We start from the raw sequence: 26,123 nt of genomic DNA on the forward strand, positions 1-26,123 counted from the left end.
CTCTTGAGGTATTCTGTTCTGCAGCGGGAGCAAAAATCAACTGGCGAAAGTCGGTCGGTTTCCTCACAAACCCGACTCTAGCACAGAGTGGGGCATCCACCTCGGATTTAGATGGGTGAGCAAAGGACAGACCGTCCGGTACCTAGGGTTCCAGGTGGGACTCGACGTCACCCCCGCCCAGCAATTTCTTCCAGTTCTCGATTCTATTCGGAGGAAGCTGACCTACTGGAGCACGGCTCGCCTCTCACTAGCCGGCCGAGCCCTGTTAGTTAACCAGGTCCTCCTAGCAACGGCCTGGTACATCACCTCGTGTTGATGATTCTCCTCCTTCTACCTAATGCAGTTTTGCCGCTTAGTGCAGAATTTCCTTTGGTCCGGGTGGTTGGCCTTCAGGGGAAGACATGAGGGCTGGACCCTTTGGTCTTTTGGTAGGAGCTAATAAGTAGCGCCTCTGGATCTGGGAAGGAAGGCCACTTGATGAGCTAGAGTGGGATCCGGGAGAGTGGCTTTGGCCGGCCATTGCAGTCACCAAGAAGCCACCGAGGTTCATGGAGTACACCGCCAGGATTGGCAGACACATACTGATGCAGAAGGATATGGATTGGGCGCCGCCACTAGCAGGCATCGGGCGGAGCACAGCATCACGAAGCCGTTCCGACGAACCTGGATATGGGATAGCTGGAGGCCGAGGAGGATATCGTATTTTTTATGGATAGTGGCACATGGAGGCTTGGCAGTGGGAAGCTGGCTTGCCCAGATGCAGAAGGAAGTTTGTAAGTGCTGCACACAGCAATCTATGGAAACCCCAAAGCATTGCCTTTGGTCGTATGAGGCAGCACAGCTCGTGTGGAGAGGAGTATGCCGCATCCTTCGCCGCATAGCACCCAGCCTTGGATATATCTCTTGGGATTCTTTCTGCTGGCAGGCGGTCAACCAAGGCCGTCACCTTTTGTATAAGGCCGGGATGCAGGACACGATATTTATTATCAAGACAAGGTCGTGCGCAGTGGTGGGTTTAGAGGCTCTAACCATACTGGAGCCCACAACAGACGGCTCTAAGGTATGGGAAATCATAGGGAGTTTTACTGGTTGGCATATCTGGAAGGCGCGGTGTCAAGTGGCTTTTGACGGAGAGAGACTTTTAGTACAGGCGACCTTAGCCAAGCTCTGGACCTCCATCATCCACTCCCTTCGAGGCCGATGGAATCAAGTGCAGGGCAAGTCCAGGGCTCATCAAGAGCTCTGAGGTCATTTCATGCGCACTTGGGGTGGCTAGGACCTGTTCTTCGTGATGCGGGCAGGCAGCCCCAGATGGCAATACACCCCCCCCTCCATGACTTCTTGCCCCTATCCCCCCCCAGATCGCCTTGAGAGGCTTGTATATATGATGTATCTATGACTTTCACCAGCTCCAGCTTGGTCCATTGAGCATGAGCACTTCTTTGTATTCAGAATTTTTTTCTGAAGTAATATAATTAGCCACCCTTTTTTTGCAAAAAAAAAAAGTATGGGAGGGATGTATTTTGGGCAAGATGCATAGGTTTGCCTTCAAAAAGGATGGTGCAGTACATGCTGTCCGAAAAATGCAGCTTATTCATTTTGATGCTTGTGGTCCCATGAGGACACGTGCACTTGGAGGTCATCAATACTTGTTACATTTATTGATAACTACTCTCAGTATACATGGGTGTATAGGCTGAAGGAAAAATCCGATGTGTTCATTCATTTCAAAAATCTTGTTGCAAATCTTGAAGCTGAAACTGACTTAAAAGCGTAGACACTTCACACAAATAGAGGGGGGGAGTACATGTCTCATGCTTTTAAGACATATTTGCTTGATCATGGCATTACACATCAAGCCATTGTTAGAATGACTCCTCAGCAAAATGGTGTTGCTGAAAGGAAAAATTGGACTCTTATGAAGATGACTCATTGTATGCTAAAAAGCAAGGGGCTATCTCATAAATTTTGGCTAGAAGGCCTTCAATGTGCAAATCATGTGTTGAATCGTGCACCCACTAGTACCAAAGACGATCACACCGTTCGAAGCTTGACATGGCAAGAAACCCAAAGTAGACTACTTTTGGGTGTTTGGTTGCATAGCCTATGCACCTGTTCCAAAAGAGCTTCGTGGGAAGCTTGATAACAAGACTGTAAAATGCATATTTATTGGCTACAGTTCGGACAACAAGGGCTATCGCTTGTATGACCCATGCACGAAGAAAGTCTTTGTCAATAGGGATGTCCTATTTGCTGAAAATGTTGCATTTTCACATAATCACTTTCAAATGCCAGCCACGACATTGGTGATGTCTTTGAGGGTCTTTTGCCACTTACTTTGGAGTCTATGCCTACTGTAAATGGCAGGACAGACTTCATACAAGTTGTTGCTGCACCATATGTTCCCGAACAGCAAGTTATCAATGATGGTTTGCCACATGCAATGGAAGAAGCAGTACACCATGAAAGGGCTACTGTAAATGCAGCCAAAACAGTCCCAAGATATCCCAAGATGGCTGTTACAGACTCTCCAGAGGAGTAAAATAGATGCTCCTATACCTCAACGCACTAGAAGGGCTACCAGAAGTGCAACAAATGATGTAGGGGGGGCACATTTGATTGATTTTACGGAAGTAGATGATTGTGATGAGCATGTGTTTATGAGCTCACTATTGGATGATGATGAACCTACTTCCTTGGATAGAGCTTAGCAAGATGTACATTGGATGCATACCATGCAAGATGAGTTAGACTCTATTGCCACTAACTCTACATGGGATTTTGTGGATTTACCACCTGGCAAGAAGGCCATTGGCACAAAATGGGTTTTTAAACTCAAACGCAAGGCTGATTGTACAATTGACAAGTACAAAGCACAGTTGGTAGCAAAAGGCTATGCATAGAAGAAAGGCATTGATTACGAAGACACTTTTGCTCCTACATCTCATATGAGTACGGTGAGATGTGTGATAGCTATGGCTACAAATTATAGCTGGAAAGTACATCAGTTGGACATTAAGACAGCATTCTTGAATGGGGATTTGCATGAGGATGTTTATGTGTCACGACCTCCAAGGTTTGTGGTTAAAGGGAAAGAGAACATGGTATGCAAGCTGCATAAAGCTCTTTATGGTCTCAAACAGGCTCCTCGTGCATGATGCTCCAAAATTGATACTTATTTGGCTAGCAAAGGGTTCAAAAATAGTCCAACTGCTCCCACTCTATACATTAAGAATGAGAGGGGGAACTTGCTGATTATCATTCTTTATGTAGATGACATGCTGCTCACACTGATCCTACATAAGAAAAAATTGCAGATTTTAAGGCTGAATTAAAACATGCATTTGCTATATCAGATATGGGCTGCCTACACTATTATTTGGGAATTCAATTCAACCAAAATCAATATGGTATCATCATGTCATAGCTACAATATGTGGATAAGCTATTGCATAGGTTTAGTATGTAAGATTGCAAACCTATGTGCACTCCTATGGAGCCACTATCTATGCATGATGGTGAAGAGATGTCTGATGTTGCAATTTACAGCCAGGATGTTGTACGCCCTGACATTTAGTATGCAGTATCTTAGGTGAGCAGGTATATGCATAGCCCACAGACCATACATTGGCAAGCTGTTAAGCAGATCTTCAAATATTTGCAAGGTACTCAGTCACATGCATTATTATTTCCTAGGGGGGGAGACTTGCACTTACAGGCTTACAGCGATTCAAATTGCGCTGGTGACGCAGACACTAGGTAATCTACTAATGGGCACTGCTTCTTTCTAGGCCGTTCATGCATTCCATGGCTAAGCAAGAAACAACCTACAATGGCTACCTCATCTTGTGAGGCTAAGTACAGGGCAACCTTCACAACAATAGTGGAATGTGTATAGTTGCACAGATTGTTGGCTGATCTACATTCACCATTGAAGGGTCCTACACCCATTCTTTCTTATAGTCAGAGTGATATTGCAATAGCACAAAATCCTGTGTTTCATGCTCGCACGAAACACATAGAGGTGCATTACCTTTATGTCAGAGAGAGATGCTATGTAGGAGAACTTAGCTTGATGTATGTATCCACACAGAAAAATGTTGCACATATTTTCACCAAGGCACTACCACGTGAGAAGTTTGAGGCTTTTTAAAAGTCCTTAAACTTGTTACCCTTTGGTGATTGATCATCCTTGTACTTCATCACATTGGCACTGCAGAGGGATGTTGGAATTTGCCAATTCTATGGGCAGCACCCAATGTAATTTGTGTGGTGTGGACACTTATTAAAGCGTCAATGTAAGGTGTGTACACCTAGTGTCTTAGAAACTTAAAGTAGCGACACTAGGCTCTAGAGTAAAATAAACCTAACTCTAGATAGTTGGTGGAAGACTGGTTAGGTCAATCCTTGACCTAAACATAAGTTGTACTTTCACTCTATCTTTTATTCTAGCAAGTATACTCTTCTCTTTTTGCTTCAGCTCACTCTCTTGCTGTTATTGTCTCTCCTCTCGCTCTCCATAGCTGGCTACCATTTTCCAACACATGCTTTAAATCTGTCCTTATTGTAAAAGGAACAAATTCAACAAAATTTCTAAAATCTTTGATTGTTTTAATCATGGCCAAGATCTTTCTCTGATGATACGAGGGGTAATTTTCAGCCCGAATCGGAAGCATCAGTGTAAAGTATGAGGGGTAAGCCAATTGGCAAATGAAGAGGAGATAGATGCTAAACGAGATTTTTGATATTTTGTACAGCCAAGGTATGGATAGGTTGCCAATGAAAAGGATTTTTGAGGAGTAGTGCATACATATCTTTGGCATAAAGAGCTAATTTGGGAGTAGAAGAATTAATCCAATTTAAGTATCCCAACAACTGTTCTATTGTTTTACAGAAGTGAGTTCAACTAGCATATCCAAAACCTTTTGCAACACATGATTCCGTAAAGTAATCTTGCCTTGATGGATTTGCATACCAAGAAATTCCATTGAGAAAGTAAACATGATACATTTAGTTGGTGAAAGAACCACACTAGCCTTCTCCACTGCTTGAGCAAATTGATAGAGATGATTAATGTGCTCCTTTCAAGGTCTCTAAAAATACCAGAATGGTATCAACGTAAACTAAACAAAAAGGAAATTTAGCCAAAACCAAATCAGTCCATCCTTGAAAATAGATTGGAGTTGTTTTAATACCAAAAGGAGGGACAATCCACTAATAATGTCCATGAGGAATAGAAAAACTTGTCTTAAACCTATCTTCCAGTTTAAGAGGGAGTTGCCAAAAGCCTGTGTTGTTGTTCATGGATAGAGAAATGTGAATTCTCATGGGGACATAAAATTTCGAGATCCTTTAATCTTGTCGATAACATTTGATTAAGTTATTAATCAAATGTGCAAGGTAGTTTAGCATATGTGATGCATATGGCAGTTATTTCATGGTAATAGGCCAAGGGCCTTGAGGATGCAATGGGTGTCAAAGGCAAAAGTTGTGATAAGTTATGCATGACGAGTACTAGGTGATACCTGGTGTCAAATTTGGGTCTAGACCAATTTATTAGCTACTAATGTCAATGGTCACATCAGAGACTAGGCATTAATTAATCAATGCATGCCGATCTAAGAATCAATAACTAGTCAAGGATACTTTTAAGGCAAATTAGCCTATCTAATTTAACCATTGATTGGTGAAATGAATTTTTTAAGCACTAGAATAATATTAAATTAATTTTCAAAATTGATATTTTAAAAATTAATTTAATAAGCTGGATAATACTGAAAAATGAGATTAAAAGACTATCATTTAGCAAAACTTGTCCATATAAGTGGAAAAAACGTTTTTAGAAGCTAGTGGAGTCAGTTTCAGCCGTTGCGAGAGAGGAGGCTCTTAGAGAGCAAGGAGAGACTGTTGATATGATTTATAGCTACCAGAGACCAATCTTGCAGCATATGACAACAATTTTGAGCTCTCTAGGAGCAGGTGATAATAGCCCTAAATCCTTTTGGTATAGATGATAGTATGTAGGAGGGGGTAGCAGTCTTTCTAGTGGTCCTAAGCTATAGATGACAGCTTCCATGGCTGTTAAAGCAAAGCAACAATAGCTTTTCAGTGTTTCTTGCAATGAAACTCTAAATTTTCTCTCTGCAGTATTCTCTCTTATATCCCAACTATCTCTCAAGTTATCTCAACATTTTCCAACAATTTGAGCCATTAGAGAAAGAGATTTCAGAGAATCTATGTTGTAAACCCTAATTTACAATAGAAATTAGAGTTTCGACAGCCATCTTTGGATGCATGCTCAGAATTTAGGGCCTAAGACTTGATTTCCAGCAACTAAAATTGAGGAATTTTGGGAAGATTCAAGCGGCCACTCAACCAACCAATATTAGATTTAGGATTGAATTTGTCTTTTAAGAAGCAGGGTGAAGGTCAATCCCCAAGCATACCAAGAGAGAAATTGATTTGGAGACTTGTTGGTCTATTTTGACAGCAAGAGGCACCCGGATTAGCGAAGGAGATCATAGGATCTCAGTTGTATTTCTTTCATTTGCAATATAAGATAAAAAGGTTTATATGAATTTTATGCTTACTGTAATTAGTGCTAATCAAGTTATTTACCACCCTATCCGAGGAGGAAGGCTAGTTTCACTAATTTTCTCTTTCTACTCTCACCTCATGAAGGAATCAATTATTTTCATTGAATAGTAAGTGATGCATGTGTGTGTATATTTCTTTACAAGATCTTGTGAGTGTAAGAACTACTTCTCACTCTCAAGCTAATTTGTAATTGAGCTCTTCCATAAAGGACTTGGTTTCAACAAAAATGCATTTCCTCTGACAGAAGACACGGACTGGTGATCTAGATTGGCTACCTTCAACCCTCAATCTTATGTCCATTACTTTTATGTTTCCATCTTTCATTTTCTAAATAAATGTCATATTCAGAATTAAGTTATTTTTTTCCATTTCTTAAAATACTATGTCTCAAAAATGAAGCCCAAAGAATTTAAAAAAAGAAGTCTATCTACTTCGAGGGGACAAAGCTATACCAATGAAAGAAGCCAATCAAAAAGCTCAATCACTTCCAAGAGATGTAGCGAAACAAGTAAAGCATCTCAATCTACTTTAGGAGAGATAAAGAGGCTGCATTGAAGCCTCTCCTCTTATTAAAAGCCATCTAGTGTCTTTCTAATGAATCCTCATGAAGCGACAAAGAGTCATACCTTGCTCATGGAAAACCTCAGAGGCATCCACATTCTACATCCTTGTCTCTATATTCATCCCTATCAACCACTTCATTATCTTTAACCTCAAGATCTCATCATGGACAAAGACATAAAAAGAAGATGACTAAGTCATTATCTCAACTTAAAAATAATATCAAATTCAATATTATAATAGTTCTCGAAATCTTAACCTTCTTTTTAATTGTATTCATCAATTTCAAATCCTTCATTTACATGATATAAAGCCAAAAAAAATTTGCTCATTTCAAAAGAGATATAAAAATGGAATGGATTAGCTCTAGCAAAGAAAAAACAAGTCACTTGATGACTTTTGAAGGTCTGACATTTCAAGAAAATTAGCAACTCTGAAAAGCTCAGAAAGCTCTAGGGAGATTTACAATTTAAACTTCATAATGCTCTTAATCACTATCATTGTTCTAGTCTCAAAAAACACATTGACCATGCTAAGATATGGAAAAGGCAACATAATGACAACTCATTACAAAAAAAATTATAAGAAGTGAGTGGCTGATCATGAGGAGTATTCAGCCCCAAATGAAGGACAAAAACAGCAACAAAATCAGTCATCATATCAAAATCAAGCGAAGCCCTATACACCTCCAAATACTCCTCAAATCCGGTCCAATCTATACCCACAAGCCAAGCAACTTTCTAAAGAGGAAAAACAATACTTCATGAAAAAAAAGTGTTTTAAATGTGGATAAATAGCCCACATAGCAAAGAAATGTCCACACAGAACAAAGTAAAGTGTTCGACAACAAGTCCAAGTCACCAGTAACAATCAATAAGTTATATAGTTGTTAATGCATATCACACTCTAGAGGTGCGCAAACTATTAAAAGTTTGGGGACAAAAGCAAGATAAGCAAGCACTATTCTTGATAGAACATGAAGCAAATGAAAACTTTATTTTCTTGGAGCTAGCTGAAGACCTTGGATTAAAGAATGAAGAGATGAAGACTCTAGCTAAAATTCACTAAACTTTAAATGCCAATGAAGGTAGCACAGTGAAGACCACAATATCTTACATTGGCAAGCTTAAATTTCAAATCCAAGGATATAGTGACGAAGATACCTTCTGTATTGCAAGTCTTGATGGTTATGTGATTCTTAGTATACCTTCTTGCAATCATGGAATAGACTTGACCACCTTCTCTCAAAAAAAGAAGATATAACTTACGAATAAAGGCAAGAAGTACAAGATCCAAGCTAGAGTATTTGGAGACACCATACCTATGGTAAGCTATATGCAAGTCTCTAGAGCAGTTAAGAATTATGTTCAATATTGTTTACTTTATATCAATGATAATGAAAGATAGCACAAATGCTACAAACAAAGAGCAACTTGAACTCTTGGAAAAGTATAAATGTTGTTTTTTTAAATATCCTCCTTTTATCAACTTCCCTCGAAAAGGCTAGAAGGCCATCATATTGATATTATTTCCAATAATTCTTCTCCAAAATATAGCACTGTATCATGTGAGCCACCCTTGGCAATAAGAAATCATAAACCAAGTTGAAAACCCACTTAACCATGGACTAATCAAGCCAAGTAGCTCATCATTTTGCTTGTTGATTCTTTTTGTTCAAAATTAGGATTGCACATTTAGAATGTGCATTAATTATAAAGTCCTCAACAAAATCACTATGAAAAATTGGTTTTCTATTCCTCAAACTAATATTTTAGATAGTCTAAGAGACTAAAAGGTTTTTATCTACATTAATTTGAAGAGTGATTATCATCAAAATAGAGTAATACCACAAGATTTACACAAAATTACTTTTCACACTTCATTTGGTCTTTATAAATTCTTAACGGTTACTTTTGGATTAACAATGCACTAGCCACCTTCAATCGAATTATGAAGCACATATATAAAAATCATCGATAATATATCGGTAATTTTCTTAATGATATTCTTGTTTTAGTAGAATAAATAGAAGTATGTCATCATCTACAGATTATTCCATAATTGCTTTGACAAAATAAACTCTTGATAAATGGTAAAAAGAGATAAGTTTATCGTACACAAAATAAATTATCTTAGATATTCATCTCTTCAAAAAAGATTAGATGAATCTTGAAAACATCAAGATAATTCAAGAATGGCTTGATCTTTGTGATCTACAAGAGGTGTAATCTTTTCTTCGCTTATGCTTCTATTACCGCCGCTTCATCAAGCATTTTGCACATATGGCTTCTCCTCTTCACGACCTCACAAAGAAGAAGATCTCCTTCCAATAGAGAGGAAAGAGAAAACAACCTTTAGAAGGCCAAAAATAGCGGTTGTTTTTGAACCTGCTCTTATCATTCCAAATTTGGCAAATTTACATATTACAAGCGAATGCTTGCAATGATTATATTGATGCAGTGTTGAATCAAGAAGACTATGTTGTAGCCTTTGAAAGCTATTGTCTAAATGATGTGAAAAAAAATGATACTTATGAAAAGGATCTCTTAGTTTTTGTTCATAGTTTAAAGATATGATAGCATTATCTTTTAGGCAATGCAATCTTTATAAAACTTGATCATCAAAGCTTGAACTATTTCAAAACTCAAAAGCATTTCCAAAAGAAATACCCAAGATATAAAACTTTCTTGTCTATGTTTCATTTTCAATTTATATGCACTCCTAGAAAACATAATACAACTATTGATACACTTTCTAGAGTGCCTTACATTGCAACTATTATAGTGGCTCATCATGAAGTTCTCTAAGTGATAAAGAATACTTTATAACCAAGATGTTGATTTCGTAGCACTTTGTAAAATGATTCGATATAGATATGCAACAAAGGGGAGATGGCATAAGATATGGAGACTCAATCCGTCTTCTTCTTTTTCTTCATTTTTCTCTTTTCTCAATGCACATTAGTGAGTATCTCCCAAAGTAGATAGATACTTTCACTTTAGGACACTTTACATGCATTCCCTTTTCCACTTTAATACAACCATAGTATATGACTTAGCCTATGTTCTATTTCTTAATATTTCTCCTCAAGCTCAAAATTAGTTTGCAAATATAACACCCCAAGTGCACTTCTAAGATACTCAAACTTATTTTTACCTAATACTTTGGTAAAGATATCTGTAACTTAGTCATTAGTTTTGACGTGTACCAAGTCTATCTCTCCATCCATGACTTTCTCTCTGATAAAATGATAGTGCACTTCAATATGCTTTGTTTGTCCATGGTAGATTGGATTTCTTACAAGCATGATGCTCCTAATGCTACACAATACATGATAAACTCCACTATCTACCTTAATCCACATATCATATAAAAGTAGTCTCAGCCATATCTGCTCACATGTTACCAATGCTATTTCGTTATACTTTACTTCTGTGCTTGACAAAGCAACTATGGATTGCTTCTTGTTGCTCCAATTCACCATGGTTGAACCAAATTAAAAAGCATAACCACTAGTGGATCTCTTATCCATAATACTTCATACCAAACTACATTTCTGTATCCAAATAATGTAGGCTTGATCCCTTCTCATAGAACAAGCCATAGCTAACCATCTTCTTTACATTTTAAAACACTCTCCTCACTTCATCTAAATGTGAGTGGCATGGCCTTTGCATAAATTGGCTTATCACTCTAACTGAATAGCTCAAGTTTAGTCTTGTTATGGATAGGTGAATCAAGCTATCAACCATCTTTCTAAATATAGTAACTTTCTCAACATAATGTCCATTATCAACCATCTTTATGTTTTAGTCCAATGACGTATTAACCGGCTTACATGCTATCATCCCATACTTCTCTAACATTTCCAAGGAATATTGCCTTTGCACTAACCAAATTGCATATGGAGTGTCAATCACTTTAATGCCCATTAGTACCTCAATAATCCAAGATCTTTGATGTCAAACTCCTCATGCAGGCCATGCTTTACTCCAGTAATTTCTCTCTAAAGTACATGCTATGATAAGATCATCGACATAGATGATAACCACCACCATTCCATCCTTTGTATGTCTAACATAGAGTGAATAATCAAGTATGCTTTGTTGAAATTCCATGCTACATAAAAACTTGTTCATCCTCTCACACCAAGTTTTAAATGCTTGCTTTAACCCATGCAATGTCTTTCTTAGCTTGCATATATAATGTATATACTTAGGATGCATACATCCTTCTAGCTATTTCATATAAGCTTTCTTTTCCCATGTTCCATAATTCCATTCAAGAAAGCATTATTGGCATTCATTTGATATAAATTCGAGCCATAGGTCGAAGCCAAGGTAATCATCGTTGTCATCTTTGCAACTGGACTAAATGTCTCCTCATAGTCCAATCCATATGTCTGTGCATAATCCTTTGCAACCAATCATGCTTTGTATATTTCCAATGAGCCATCTGACTTCCACCTCACTTTATAAACCCACTTATTTCTAATTGCTTTTCTACCATAAGGCAACTCCACTAGATTCCAAGTCTTATTTCTAGCCAATGCATCCATTTCCTTATCCATCGCATCCTTCCAATCTTTGCTTTCACTACTTTATTAAAGCAACTAAACTCTACATGCTACACATAGGATATTATGTATACATAATGCATCTTCATAAAGCCATTATATGTCAATGTATCAACTAGATGTCTTAACTGAGGTGCACTAGATGGTGTCTCAACCATTCTTGCATGCAATGGTGCATACTTCTCTATACTCTTTATTCCTAGAGTTCCAACATGAGATATCCAAAACTCATCATCCATACGCTCATCCTTTGAACTCTCACCCATAGGCTTCTTTCCTTGTGCTTTCTGTTCTCCTCAACCTACCATTCCATGGGTTATAACTCCCACTGCTTCTTCATGGATTTGCGGCCCATACATGTCCTTAATATGCTTGTTTTTTTAATTGTTATTTGCTGCAATTTTTTTCCATAGCCATCATCATCATTGCTCTCATAAGCATCCATCTTAACAATAGCTTTAGGTCTATACGAAGACTTATATTCATTGAACCTTACATCCTTGCTTATGTAGACCTCTCTAGTGAGAGGATCATAGTATTTATAACTCTTTTTCTCATCTAGATAGCCAAGAAATTACATTTGACAAACTTCAATTCCATTTTCCTCCTCAAATCATTAAGAACATGAACATAGCATATATGACCAAACACCTTGAAATGTACAATTGTAAGTGATCTTTCATACATCTTCTCATACAGTAAAATGCGATGAGTCAACGCTATAGGAGTCTTATTCATAATATGAACTACAATATGCAAAATATGCATCTCCCACTCAAAGAAACATTCTAACATAGACCCCATATATCCGAATGTACCATTTCCAAAGGGTAAGTGCTAACTCTCCCCTCTTTGAAAATGGGAGTCTAGACTACTTGCAAAACTAACATGCCTCACATACATGATCATAGTTCACATAGCCAAACTGCAAAAGGCCACAAAGAACCTATCTAGTTTACATTTGTTTCAATCTTTGCAAGTTTGTATGCCCAATTCTTCTATACCATAACTCAACATCCTTAAATTTTCTCTGTCTTCTCTCAACATACATAGAACTTTGTATGTTAGGAGTACCTCCATCCAATGCAAACAACCAGCCTTTCTTTTGCCTATGAGCAATCAACCTTTCAGGTTTTCCATTTCTAACCTCCTCAATAAAGAAACTATATTTATTAAACCTTTCTTGCAACCCTTGATCAGTCATTTGTCAAATTCTTAGTGATGGTAGGTACATACAAAACATCTCTAAGCTTACTCTCTATCCCATCTCTAGTCACCAAAGATACACTCCCAATGTAAGTAATCTTATGTAAGGTATCATCTTCTGTAGCCACATATAACTCAATGTGAAAGAAACACTACAACTATCTAGTTTATCAAGTCCAATGTGAATACCAAGGAGAAACCAGTTCACCTAACACATGGGGAGACCATTAACTAAGGTTAATAATAACCTTAGAATGGATAATTTCACTGCAGGCTGTGCCTTTTTTTAATGGCTGAAAATCCAATACATTCTTCTCCATGTTCTCACCAGTGTTGATTTGATGGAGTGTATACCATTGACCTACTCGAAGTGATTTAGAACCTCAAGCTCTCTAAGATCCACCATAACCAATCTTCTGGATTTCTCTTCTCTATCTCTGTACTCAATAACCTTCTACTTATTCTTCCAAGCAGGCCCTATGTATCTTCATACGCTGCCCCAATGCTTTCGAGCACAAGCAAGCCTCTAGCTCAAGTAGCCCCCGAGCTTAACTAGCCCCCAAGCTTAAACGGCCCTCGAGCTTTCAACATTCGACACATAAGCGGATTCAACACCAAAAGAACCAAATCATTTATTCCTATTTTGGGTTAATTAAACGAGAAATTTTACTTGATTGACTGGCTCACGACAAGCTTTGAATCTGATGTAGAACTTGATTTTTTGCACTCATCAATCCGATTCTTAACTCCCGCACTTTCGCTCTAATACCAGCTGAAAGGATTTAATTTACATGTGTAACAAAAGCAAAATGGCATAAGCTGTGGAGACTCAATTTATCATCTTTTTCTTATTTTTCATTCTTCCCTTCTCTCAATGCACACTAGTAAGTATCTCCCAAAGTGGATAGATACTTTGACTTTAGGATACTTTACATACTGTCTCTTTTCCACTTTAATACAACCATATGATACGACTTAACCTATGTTCTATTTCTCAATAGTTTAAACAAATTTATAGCAAGGAGGTTCTCATCTAGATTATTTCATCCAAAACTATCACCTTCCCATTAATAATTGCCTTTGTGTCACCATTCCTCTTCAACAAAAAGTGCTTAAAGAAATATATGAACCTCCTTATGCATGGCATAGAGAAGGACATCCACTTTAAGTGCAATTAAGCATTTCGTTTATTGGCTAATATTACAAAGAGACATACATAACTTCATTGAGGCTTATTTAGCATGTTATAAATCCAAAGTATGACGTAAAGAAGACTCTAGGATTACTGTGATTGCTTCCAATGTCTAATACTCCATCCAATCTATCACGATGGATTTGTTCTCAAGCATTCCAAAAACACCTCAAAGTCATGATATACTTTGGATCATAATTAATAGATTCAGCAAAAGCAATCATATTTTATTTTATGTCAAAATATTAAATTCCATAGTTGGTAGGTACGAAAGGTACGATACGGTACGATACGATAAAATACGATACTAAATGGTACCTTAAGATTTTATAAGGTACGGTACGATATTAGTACCAAAAAAAAAAAAATTGGACTAAAGATAATAGAATAGATATTTTAAGTCTAAATAGCAATGCTATTAGAGTATATAAGATGAGTACTTGAGGGTAACATGCCAAAACCTAATGCTGCATGCACAACATGCGCTACTGTTGTCTACAACTTATAACTACATAGATGGGAGTGGATACATCATACATGCATGATCATACAAATAAGAGAAGTGTGGGCTTAAGAGAGAGAAGGTTAAGAGAAATTGTTTGAACCTCAAATAACCTAATCTCTTGGGAGAATCATATTAATATAAGGAGCATTTAGCTCGTCCCAAAGTGCAATTCGAATGGGAAAGATGTATCCATTAAGTTGGTACCTTATGGTACTAATACGTAAGGTACGGTACCTAAAGTATGGTATAGTATCAAACCTTTCGTACGTGGTACTACTGCAACTATGTTAAAATCCTCACAAGCTATAGGACTTTTGGTTCAACATATATTCAAATTGTATTATATGCCTTCTGAAATCATCTTGGACAGAGATTTCAAATTCACAAAAGAAACTTTTGGTGTGCTTTATTTAAGAACTTGAAAACCACTTTAAAGTTCTCCTTATCTTTTCATCCTCAAATTGACGACCAAATAGAGATTATGCATTTTACTCTTTTGCATATATTGAAAGCTCATGTTAGTGAACGTAAGTTACTTTGGGAGAAATATCTTTCATTGCTAGAGTTTGCTTACAACAATACAATATATTCACCCACAACGAAAGCTCCAAATGAGATAATATATTATAAAGCAATTCTTACTCGAATTATTTGCACTAAAGATAAGATTTTTAAACATTGATGAGCCTATTTCAAATTTACAATCAACAATGTGTCAAGATTAAGCCACTATCAAAACTACCCAACAACGATACAATACTAAAGTTACCACATTTGGCTCATTACCACTAGCATGCCACATCGGCCTCTTTAAAAGGACTTATCTTGCTATTCTTATGAACTAGAGTAAAAGGCTAGCGACTATTCTTGCTTCTTTTTCATGATTCACCCTGCGTGATGATCTCTTTAGTGTTACTGAAAGAGAGAACAATACATCATAGTCAAGAAACAAAGAAGTCTGATCATTAGCCATGATCATAAAGACATTGCATCAATAGCTACTAAAGCATCTGCAATGCTCCTAGCTTTCAATTCATACTCATTTACTAATATATTTTCTTTCATCAAAGTACTCACCTCTTGCTTAAGCTAAATCTTTTTTACCTTTGTGTTTTAAAAAAAAAATTGTGATACAAGTGATGTATATTCTCTAGATTTCTAGTATGCTCCAATATATAGTCAATGATTGCTAATAACCAATATATCAATATTCTGTCCTTGCATTCTTTCCACGCCTTTGATTCATATATAGTTGTGTATCCACTTAGTTGTGGCTTCTTTTCTTCACTCACAACAATTAACTTTGACAAGCCTTTTTAAACGAGAAAGTTCATTATACGGAACTTCATGAAGAACAATCATTCCCAACTTCTCAATGATGGGATGTAAATGCCCCAAACAACATAGTGTACTTAACAATTATAATATGCATTTGTTTTTTAGACTTAGTATTTCAAGAAATTGAGAATACAAATACTCTAAGCTAAATATAATAATTATTTAGAAAATTACAGCCATAAAAATGCAAAAGCAAAAAAAACAAGATTTAAGAGTTAAAAATGGACAACTCCTTTTTGAATAAATATATTTATGCTCAATCTAAGTCCTTTAGAAAAGAGCTCAGTTACACTTAGTGTGATAGTAAGGAGAAGTAGTTCTCACTCTCAAAAGATCATGTAGGGATGTATATGCATGCATGTAGCACTTATTATTCATAAAAACTATTATTCTCTTTACAAGACAAGAGTAGAAAACGAAAACAACAGTCTTTTTTCATTAATGAATAGTAATACATTGATATGACTTTATTTTTATTTTTTAAATGAAAAAATAGTTCAAAAAGGAGACACTACAATGAAGTTATTGATCTATTGTCTTATAAATAGCAATGAAAAAAGACAAAAATATGGAGGTATTCGTTAATGGAGGAGTAGAGAATGATCATGGAGATGGATGGGGCCAACTTTATGATATCTTCAATTGCTATATATACAAGGATTTACAACCAAGAAAACTAATGTAGAATAAGAAAAAATAAGCTCTCTTTATAAGAGAAGGAGAGTTAGTGTAAAAGGTAAAAGTAAAGTAGCATAAGACGTGTTTCCAACTACATGTCATGAAAGGTGACAAATATTACTTGTCCCTACTCTATGGTCTCTTTTTTTGTAATTGAGTACTATCAAGAATAGAAACAACAAAATTTAGTAAACACTATTAGAACACAAAACTTATTATTTTTAGAATGCCATCCCTACTTTTTAGGACTAGCATTTTAGGACAATTTGAGACTCCTAAAATTTACAAAACTCTTGAAATTTAGAGATTCTTAAAATTTTAGGAATCTCTCCACTAAGAGTACCATATCACATATGAAAGCTCTTTATAAGTACATAGTAGAAACAATGCTGAAATCTTTATATGAGGTTTATATGCAAAGATATGTGTATTTTAAGCTTTCAACGTACACATGTATTTTGTACAAACATTTCAGCCATCTCATTGATTATAATTGTTTGTTCTAGTAGATCTGATCCACACTTCAAGGCATTAATCCTTTCTATGTGCCAGCTTGACCTTAATATGCTTGACTTTTGGTCACACATGTCCAATGGGATCATATAGATTAAGTGTATATTATCATTTTTTAAACAGATTGTGTGGGTCCACCAGAACTTGACTACTCTCATCAATGTGGCCAACTCTAATGCACTTTTCTTTATATCTACTAAATTCAAAGGAAACAAATTTAATAATTAAATTAAGTATACAAAATAATATAAAGGATATAGATTCTTTTTTTGTTATTGTGATGTGATAAACATTCGGCTTTTATTCACTTATTCTCAGCTACAAAGCTTCTTTCTACAACTAAAGAATGTTCAAATAATCCTTACAAAATTAAATTTTTTTTCGTAATGGAATCCTTACAAAATTTATCATTGATCCATTATGCACTTGTTATGGGTAAATTTTTTTATTTTAGTGAGAATTTTCATGTCACAAGCCCAAATCTTGTGGGTTAATCCTTGTAGTACAAATTTGCTCATGTTTCAAGAGTTATTGCGTTTCTTCAAATTCTCGGAGACCTTCAGTAATGGGATGCTATGGTTCTAATCACGTGTAAGACTTTGATAAGCTTACATAGAAAGAATTGTGCCTTTTCCAATAGAGCAAGAAGCTCAAGTCAATCAAAAACTTCATTTATTTTATTAATTACTTTGAAGAATCTAAAATACTAGATTGCCTTGGAAAAGATAAATTTTGATAAGAACCTTATTTTAGCAAGCTTTTGTTGAATTTCAACAAAGACATATTGACCAATTGCAAAAGCCAAACGCCTTCTTCGTTTGTCTATTTACTTGAAAAAAATATCATATTACAAGCCACTTTTAGGACAAGAAATATATAATTAGAAGTAATTTCAGTGGAAAATTATGCATCATCATCAAGACAAAATGATTACAAAAATGTGTTATTTATCACGCAGCATATGATGAATGCTATTGTAGGAAAAGGCACTTCTGCTAATGTAGGATATGTTGATTCACGTGCATTTAACAATATAACTAGCCATGTAGAATGATCTAAAGAGATGCAAAATTTGGACAATCAAGGCTATGTAAAGAGAGGTGATGATTTATATCACTCTATTACTCATATTGACAAAGTTTCCTTGTATTTGCATGATGGAAAAGCTAAGTTCTTGCCAAATGCCTTGCATGTACCAAGTATCACAAAGATCCTAGTTTCTATTGGACAAACGGTTGAGCAAGGGTTGCAAGTTAGATTTAATCCAAAAGGAATGCTATCTAGAAGACTTTAATAACAAATACACACTGGTTGCAAAATGAAGCAAAGTTAGTCATATGTTTACTTTGGATACTAGTATTCCTACCATTATTGTAGCTATGTATGCTAAAGGTAAAGGTATAGTTGCAGATATTGAAATATTTCACATATACATTGGTCATGCAAATATACAAAGCTTGAAATCAATGCAATCTAAAGTATTGGTCACTTTAGATTATCGATTTGCTTGTTTTTAAAGTTAGAAATGCAAAAAGTATGTGAAGTATATCAATTTGATAAGCAAGCAAGACATTTTCCCATATGCAAAGAATGTAAGTAGGATGTCATTCATATTGATGTATTGGGGCCTACGCAAAATGCCACATTAGGTGGTAGAAAGTACTACATGACCTTAATTAATAACCATTGTAGTCCTTTTCAGTCTTTCTAAATGGTCGACTCTCAATCCACCATATTTGTGGCATTGCACATATAGCAATCTCCCTTGCTTAGCTTTGCTAGCTTGCTTTCCACATGTCTTTTGCCTCTACGCATACTCCCCATACTTCCTTCCCACATCATTAGTCTCTTCCTTCATCATCAACTCCCAGTAGTGGTAGGGCTAGCCTGTTTATTTTATGAAAGCCTTTGGGTCTAGCTACTAGTCTCCCATCCCTTACTTAATCGACCACCACCACCCCTTTTTGACACAAACATTATCAAACCACCCAACCAAAAAGAAAAAAACAAAAGTTTGCTATGGTTCCATTCATCTTTATAGGACTTCATAGACCACTGGGCAACCAACGTGCACCTTTTGTCCAATGCCCTGGCCTCTCAAGGGTGACCACTTGGACTCCCTTCATAAGATAACCCTCGCCTCTCTAGTCTTGGTAGGCCACTGGGCAACCACCGTGCACCCTTTGTCCAATGCACTGACTACTTTGGGGTGGGATGCCTTGGGATAACACCACATAAAAACAAAAACACTTAAAACTTTGGGTTGGCCTTCCTTTCTCACTTAGTTTTTGGGCTTAAGAGGGGGTGTTGAGCTAAAATAAGCATTGCATGTTGAATTAGCCACTCAAAGGAAACCCTAAAATAGTGCACATTTCGAAAGAGTTTTAAAACCATGTGCGGTATCAGGTCCCAAAACATTCTATAAATAGGCATGTCACTCTCCATTGAGTCCAATCTTGTTTTTGCATGTTTCATCCCCTCTAGCTTCAGTGCCCACACCCCATTCATGAAGGACATCTCAACCGAAGCTGTCCGTTTCTATCTGCATCAATCTCATGCCTGTTTCTAGCCTCCTCCTTGCTGATTTGCACTATTCCCAACCACGCGACTTTTGCTAATTGCTACACTGCTATCATACAGCCTGTCCACACCAACATATTGCTGCGTTTGCAAGCCCCAGCTGCCACCCGGTTGTTGCCACATTATCTACTACCCACGTTTACTGTGCAGATCGCTGTCATCAACAAAATCTGCATTTGCAGCTTTATCTCTCCTTTGCTTTGCTTGTCCAACACTAATCCCACCACACACTGCTGTGTTTGCTGCTGTTTGACATCTAGAGGCTGCTTTGCTGCGTGTAGGGATCCATCAAGAGTACAACACACTCTCCCACCTAGCACCTTTGCCTCCATCCTCAAGACACAAGAGTTCGGGGTACAATTTTCAATCCTACACAGTTCATTTGCTACATGAGCATTGTATATTCAGTGTTCAGTCATTCATTCAAATTCCACTGTGTTCATTGTTTCTAAGTTACCCTAACCCTAACTATGTTCTTTTGAGTTTATGCTTTGTTATATGCTTTCATTTATGTTTCTACATTAGGGTATTTCTTCACACCCATGATGTCATGATCACAAGTGTGGGCATAGCAACATGGGGACAAGTTTTGAGGATGAGGATGAGAACCAGAATGGGAACAAGACTTGCCATCCCCTGCCACCATGACAAGAGCTCTAACATAGGGACTAGGATGGTACAAAATGGGATGGGACTAGGATGGAAAGCTAGAAAATGGTTGTCCCATGCTAATACGGGTGTGGGAGCTTACCAAGAACCTCACAACATGACACATTTGAAAGGCCCATTTCCAACTAGCACTCAACAGAGACAACTTTTCAATATATGCCACTTGGCAAAGATCCATCATCCACTCCCTGCAGGGCCACTGGGAGCATATTAAAGGAGGCTTGTGGCATTGACAAAAGCTTTGGCAACTATTTCTTCACATGTGGGATTACCATAGCTTGTTTTTCACAATATGGGTGCCATCATATCCACCCACTTTGGCTTATTTCTCCCATGCCCCCCCAAACCACCTTGAGAGGCCTTGTACACATTTCATTTGTTTGCATTCACCTCTAGTCGGACTTTTGAGTACTTTATGGTCACTTATAACAAGTAATGATAATACTATTATGACAGGACGCATTGAATCCGCACAGAGATTTGCCTTTTCGTAGGGAATGTTGGTAAATCTTATGTGCATGTGAACAAAAACTTTCCATCAGAGCTCTTATGCAGCCAAGAAAATGGTTGAATACTTGAAACTTACTATATTTCTTTGAATTTGCAGATCCTTTGCCATCACTCTTTATAATGAAAACATTCTTTTGAAAAATGAATGAGTTCTTTGAAGAAAGTTATAATATGGTAGTTGTAATTTTTTCAACACATTCATGTTGCAAAATGCAGGAATGTGGATAAATAGCATACCTTCCATTAAAAATCTTTGCAACATAACGGAGCACACAACCTCTTGATTTTGCACTAATGACACGTTCACTCATTTCTTTATCCAGGCTACAGATACCTTCAGCAAGAAATTGATCTACTGAAACTTTCTCTGATGATAACTGCATTGGAAAGAGGCTTTCAACCTCGAATCACAAATGAAAGCCATCTGTCAGTTCCAATTTATACAGAACAAAGTGTATTAGCTGCACAAAGCACATGCCACATAGATAGAGCAAGAAAGAAAGAAAGAAAGAAAGTTATATTAACCTCTTCTAAAGACCAAAACTGGCCTATGAGACAAACTGTGATACAACTGATGAGGTCCAGCTATCCAAAATAAAAGTGCTAAATGAAAAGCTAAAAACTGGAAACTGAAAATACGGTGCTGTGGGTGTGAAAAGTGTCGTGTATGTGTATGTGCGTATGTAGCTCTGGTACTCTAGATAATGGCTACAAAAGGGGAACAAATGTCGGCTGTGATAGGGGAACAACTGCCTCCCCATGCCCACAAGTCCCAACTCCCGCCCACACCGAGCCCACCACTTTCTATTTCATGGACAAGCTAGCTAAAACCTAACATATACAGCCATCATGTCTATGATAGGCTTAAGCCTTACACAGTTTGAGCTTACTGTCTCCCTAGGCATGCTCAACTCCATCCTGCACTCAACCGCTCTTTGGACATTCCCACACTCCACACACATTAGCAAACTCACAAAACACAAGACTATGCCCCAAAACAAATAGTATGATGACGAATCCAAGGAGCTATATAGACACCTCCAAACCTAGAGAGGACTAGGTTCTATTATGAAGAGAGATCTGCAAGCAATTGAGATCCCTAACTCGCCTGTAAGTAGCGAGCACATGAGGAGGCAAAGTATTTGGATCTATACCATTTATTCATCGACAAAGATGTAGCCATAGCATGGCACAAATTGTAGGAGCCACGCCACCCCCCACAACCATCAAGGACCCAAAGACATGGCACTCCTATGCAAAGGGACTATATGATGTACCACACTAGCCACCGATTCCTCACCCACCGGAGAGCGCCCCCGCCCCCCCCCCCCCCCCCCTCCCCCCCAAATCCACCTTTTGATATGGTGAGAAGCACGATAATGCACCTACAGCATGGATGATCAATGGATCACATAGGTATGCAAGGTGGGCACTTCAAGTATGCAATGTACATTTTGGCTCCTCTCTTTGCTTTTATGTTCAACACAGATCTATAGGAAGCCTTCCCAAACGAGTGGACCATGCATACCATTGTGCCTATCCATAAGTCTCAAGATTCCTTAGATCCTCGTGATTACACAACCATCATGGTGGGCCACACATTGGCTAGGATATATGGAGTAGTGACGGAGCGAAGCTCAACACATATGCAAAGAGAGGGAGATTGAGGACAGCAAGCTAGGCTAGATTCAGACAAGGATTTTCCACACTTGACCACATCTTCACCTTTGAGAAGAAAGAAAGTCCATTGTTGCTTTGTGGATTTCCGCAAGCCTTTGATCTAGTTCAGCGAGAGAGGCTACTAACATTGGGGATCCTATTGAACATGATCTGTTGGGAATAAAGGCCTCGTGCCTTTTAAATATGCTCGGGTGTGAACACACCCTTAGCACTTGTACTTACACATATATATCTATCTAAAAACCTAAAGGTACACTCTCGTCATTGTACCTACAAACGTGCTCACTCTCGACTCTACTCTCTCTCTCTCTCTCTCTCTCTCTCTCTCTCTCTCTCTCTCTCTCTCTCTCTCTCTCTCTCTCTCTCTCTCTCTCTCTCTCTCTCTCTCTCACACACACACATTACGCGTAACGACAGTCTATCTCGATCTTCGTGCCTAACCGGTCCCTACAAACTAGTATCAGAGCTGGCAAGAGACAGCCAAGGTGTTGCATGAGTCCCAGGTGGACTCGACGAGTAGTAGTTGAAAGTCGATAGGTGCAAGGGAGTCGCACGCAGGCTCGTATGCAGGAGAAGCAGTCGGCAAGAGCAAAGGGCAGTCGACTAGTTCAGGCTGACGACCAGTGGCGCTGACGGACAGGAGCCACACAACTGACGGGTGACTTTATGGTTGCGTTGATGCCCAGCGTGGCATTGACCAACGTGGCAACGACCAATGGTGAGCTAGCCAGCATCTGCGTCACACGTGACTGACGGGCATCTGTTTCTGCGCAACAGGACTGCAACGGCATGTTGACCACGAGACCTGCGTGGCACGAACGAGCAGTGTCAGTCCTGACGTGTCAACGCACCCGTCATCCACCCTTTTTTTTTTCTTCAAAAAAATCTTTTGAGATTCCCCTCCCTCTAACCGGCATTCGTTCGCATAAGCACAAAACTCAAATTTGAGCTAGAAATTTGGGGCTTCTCCAGACTGAGTACTGTTCGTGCAAAATTGAGGCATCTGCGTCAGAAATTGCAGACATTGTGCGCATTTGAATTGGGAATTTCACCACAATTATTGAAATTTTGCTCATCTGAGTGAAATTTCTCAACATTGGACCCATAAAATTTGGGGCTTTTCCAGATTTGGGAAATTTGATGCAAGACAAGTAAAATTGTCTCAGAAATTGCAGGAATTTGTGACATTTTGTCCCTGACATTTGAGGCTTTTCATGTACATGCACAAATTGGGTTGAAATTAACCCAATTTCTCGACATTGAGGCAAATTGGACCCCGTGCAATTTGGGGCTTTTGCAGTTTGGGCAACATTTGTGCAGCATTTGGTCATTTTATGTACATGCAAGTTGAATTCCATGCAATTTGGACATCCACACTTGGTAAAATTTGGGGGGTTTTCTGAAATTGCTCTATTTTGGCAAAATTGGACTGTTCTATACATGACAAAGAAAATGCAGATGTGTGGTTGATGCTTTGAGCACAAAATTTTGGGGCTTTTGACCGTTCGTGTCAAACTTTATGCCCATGGTTACATGTACAAAAGAAATTGCAGCCGAAATTTTGGGATTTCTCATGTAATGTGATGCATATGCCCTTGGAACATCTGTAATCAGTTGGATAATGTTGTAGCACATGGTTTGGTGTTTCTGAAAATTTATTTACAGATCTGAAATCTGTGTTTCTACGTGGTCATTTATTGCTGATTGGTACGTGTTTGTACCTTGGTCACTCGGGTGACAGGTTTGGGCTTGCATTTGCTTGTTTTTTTGTTACATTTGGGCTGAAAATCATGGCTGGTAGCAATGACAACAGTAATCTAATGCACATAGAGAAGCTTGAAGGCGCACATAACTTTGCAGTTTGGCAAAAGCAGTGCTACAATATCCTGTTACAAAAGAAGCAAGCAAAGCCAATCAAAACCAAAGGGGCAAAGCCCGCAAACATGGAACAAGACGATTGGGATGAGTTAAATGACCTTGCACGCTCAACCATAGAGCTATCCATTTTTTATGCCTTGTTGTTCAACATTGAAGGTTTGGATTCTGTATATACTATATGGACTAGACTCGAAGAACTGTATGCACAAAAGAGTGTTGCGACCAAAGTGTATTGGCTGAAAAAGCTTATGGATTTGCATATGAAAGAGGGTACAGCAATGTCTACTCACTTGAGTGAGTTTAACTCCATTTTCAGCCAGCTGGTTGCCTTGAAGTTCATGATTGATGAGGAATTTAAGGCTACTTTCTTGCTTTGCACTCTACCAGAGAGTTGGGATACATTCAGGACTACTATGAGCAATTCTAATGTAATCCTTTTGTATACTAATGTAGAGAGTACTCTACTTATGGAAGAGATGAATCGGCAAAACAATGCATCCAGTAAGTCTTACAGTGCTTTGTATACTAGGGGAAGATCACAGCAAAAAGGGAAAATATGATGGCAAGGGACACAGTAAATCACGTGGCAAAGATGTTGAATGCCATCATTGTGGCAAGAAGGGTTACTTTAAACGTGGCTGCTACAAATGGAAGAAAGAGAAAGGAAAAAGCAAGAAGACAGAAGATAGCAAGGAAGAGAAGAAGGACAGTCAGCCTAAGAAGAGCAGTGTAAAAATTAAAGAGGTGAATGTAGTCACTCATGACAGCGACAGTGGGAGTGACGTACTCTTTGTCTCTTCACACTTTGATGCACATGCTTTACTTACAGATATAGATGATGACATGCATGCTTGGATTCTCGATTCAGGTGCTTCCTTTCGTGTCACCCCTCATCGTAAGTGATTCTCTATATATACAGGGGGTCGACATGGTGTTGTCCATCTTGGGAACAACTATGCATGTGAGATTGCAGGTATTGACAGTATGCACTTACAGCTTCAGCATGGCTCTGTCTTTACACTTCGGCATGTACGGCATCTACCTCAGCTCAAGAAAAGCTTGATTAGCACAGGGCAGCTAGATGATGATCGTTTTCATACCACCTTTGGTGATGGAAAATGGAAGATCTATAAGGGATCTAGGGTTATTGCCAGAGGTTGCAAGAGTGATACTTTGTATCCACTTCATGTATCTAGTATGAGTGACCATGTTGTTGCCGTGACCGAGCAACCAAGCATTTCTTTGTGGAATGGCCGGTTGGGACACATGAGTCAAACAGGAATGAAAGTGCTTTCTCGTTTGGGTTACTTGCCTTGTCTTCGTTATGCTGATTTTCAGCATTGTGATCATTGTATTTATGGCAAACATGCATAAACATCTCACAAAAAGTCTCATTCTTTGAAATTTTCTCCTCTAGAGTTAGTACATTCAAATGTATGTCAAATGCCAGGATTATCTTTAGAGGAAAAGAAATATATCGTCACCTTTGTCGATGATGCTACACGAAAAGTATGGGTTTACCCTATTCGTAGCAAGGAAGAAGTGCTTGACAAGTTTAAAAATTTCTTGGCATTGGCTGAAAATTAAACAGATAAGACACTTAAGTGTCTTCGCTCTGATAATGGTAGGGAATATGTGTC

At 38.1% G+C, this 26,123-nt stretch overlaps 1 protein-coding gene across 2 annotated transcripts in view; it reads right to left on the minus strand.

Annotated features, from left to right (window-relative positions):
- Window positions 1–26,123, minus strand: part of LOC148039081 (Glyceraldehyde-3-phosphate dehydrogenase-like family protein) — a 150,851-nt gene that overhangs the window by 15,346 nt on the left and 109,382 nt on the right. For both annotated transcript variants that reach the window (XM_087674969.1, XM_087674968.1), the window contains exon 10: window positions 21,163–21,326. In XM_087674969.1, the coding sequence (XP_087531095.1) occupies window positions 21,163–21,326 (164 nt within the window). The remainder of the gene's footprint in view (window positions 1–21,162; window positions 21,327–26,123) is intronic.

The sequence above is a fragment of the Lygodium microphyllum genome, chromosome 3 (assembly GCF_053477565.2).
Source record: "Lygodium microphyllum isolate KBCC chromosome 3, Lygodium_microphyllum_v1.1.10, whole genome shotgun sequence".
NCBI classification, from domain to species: domain Eukaryota; kingdom Viridiplantae; phylum Streptophyta; class Polypodiopsida; order Schizaeales; family Lygodiaceae; genus Lygodium; species Lygodium microphyllum.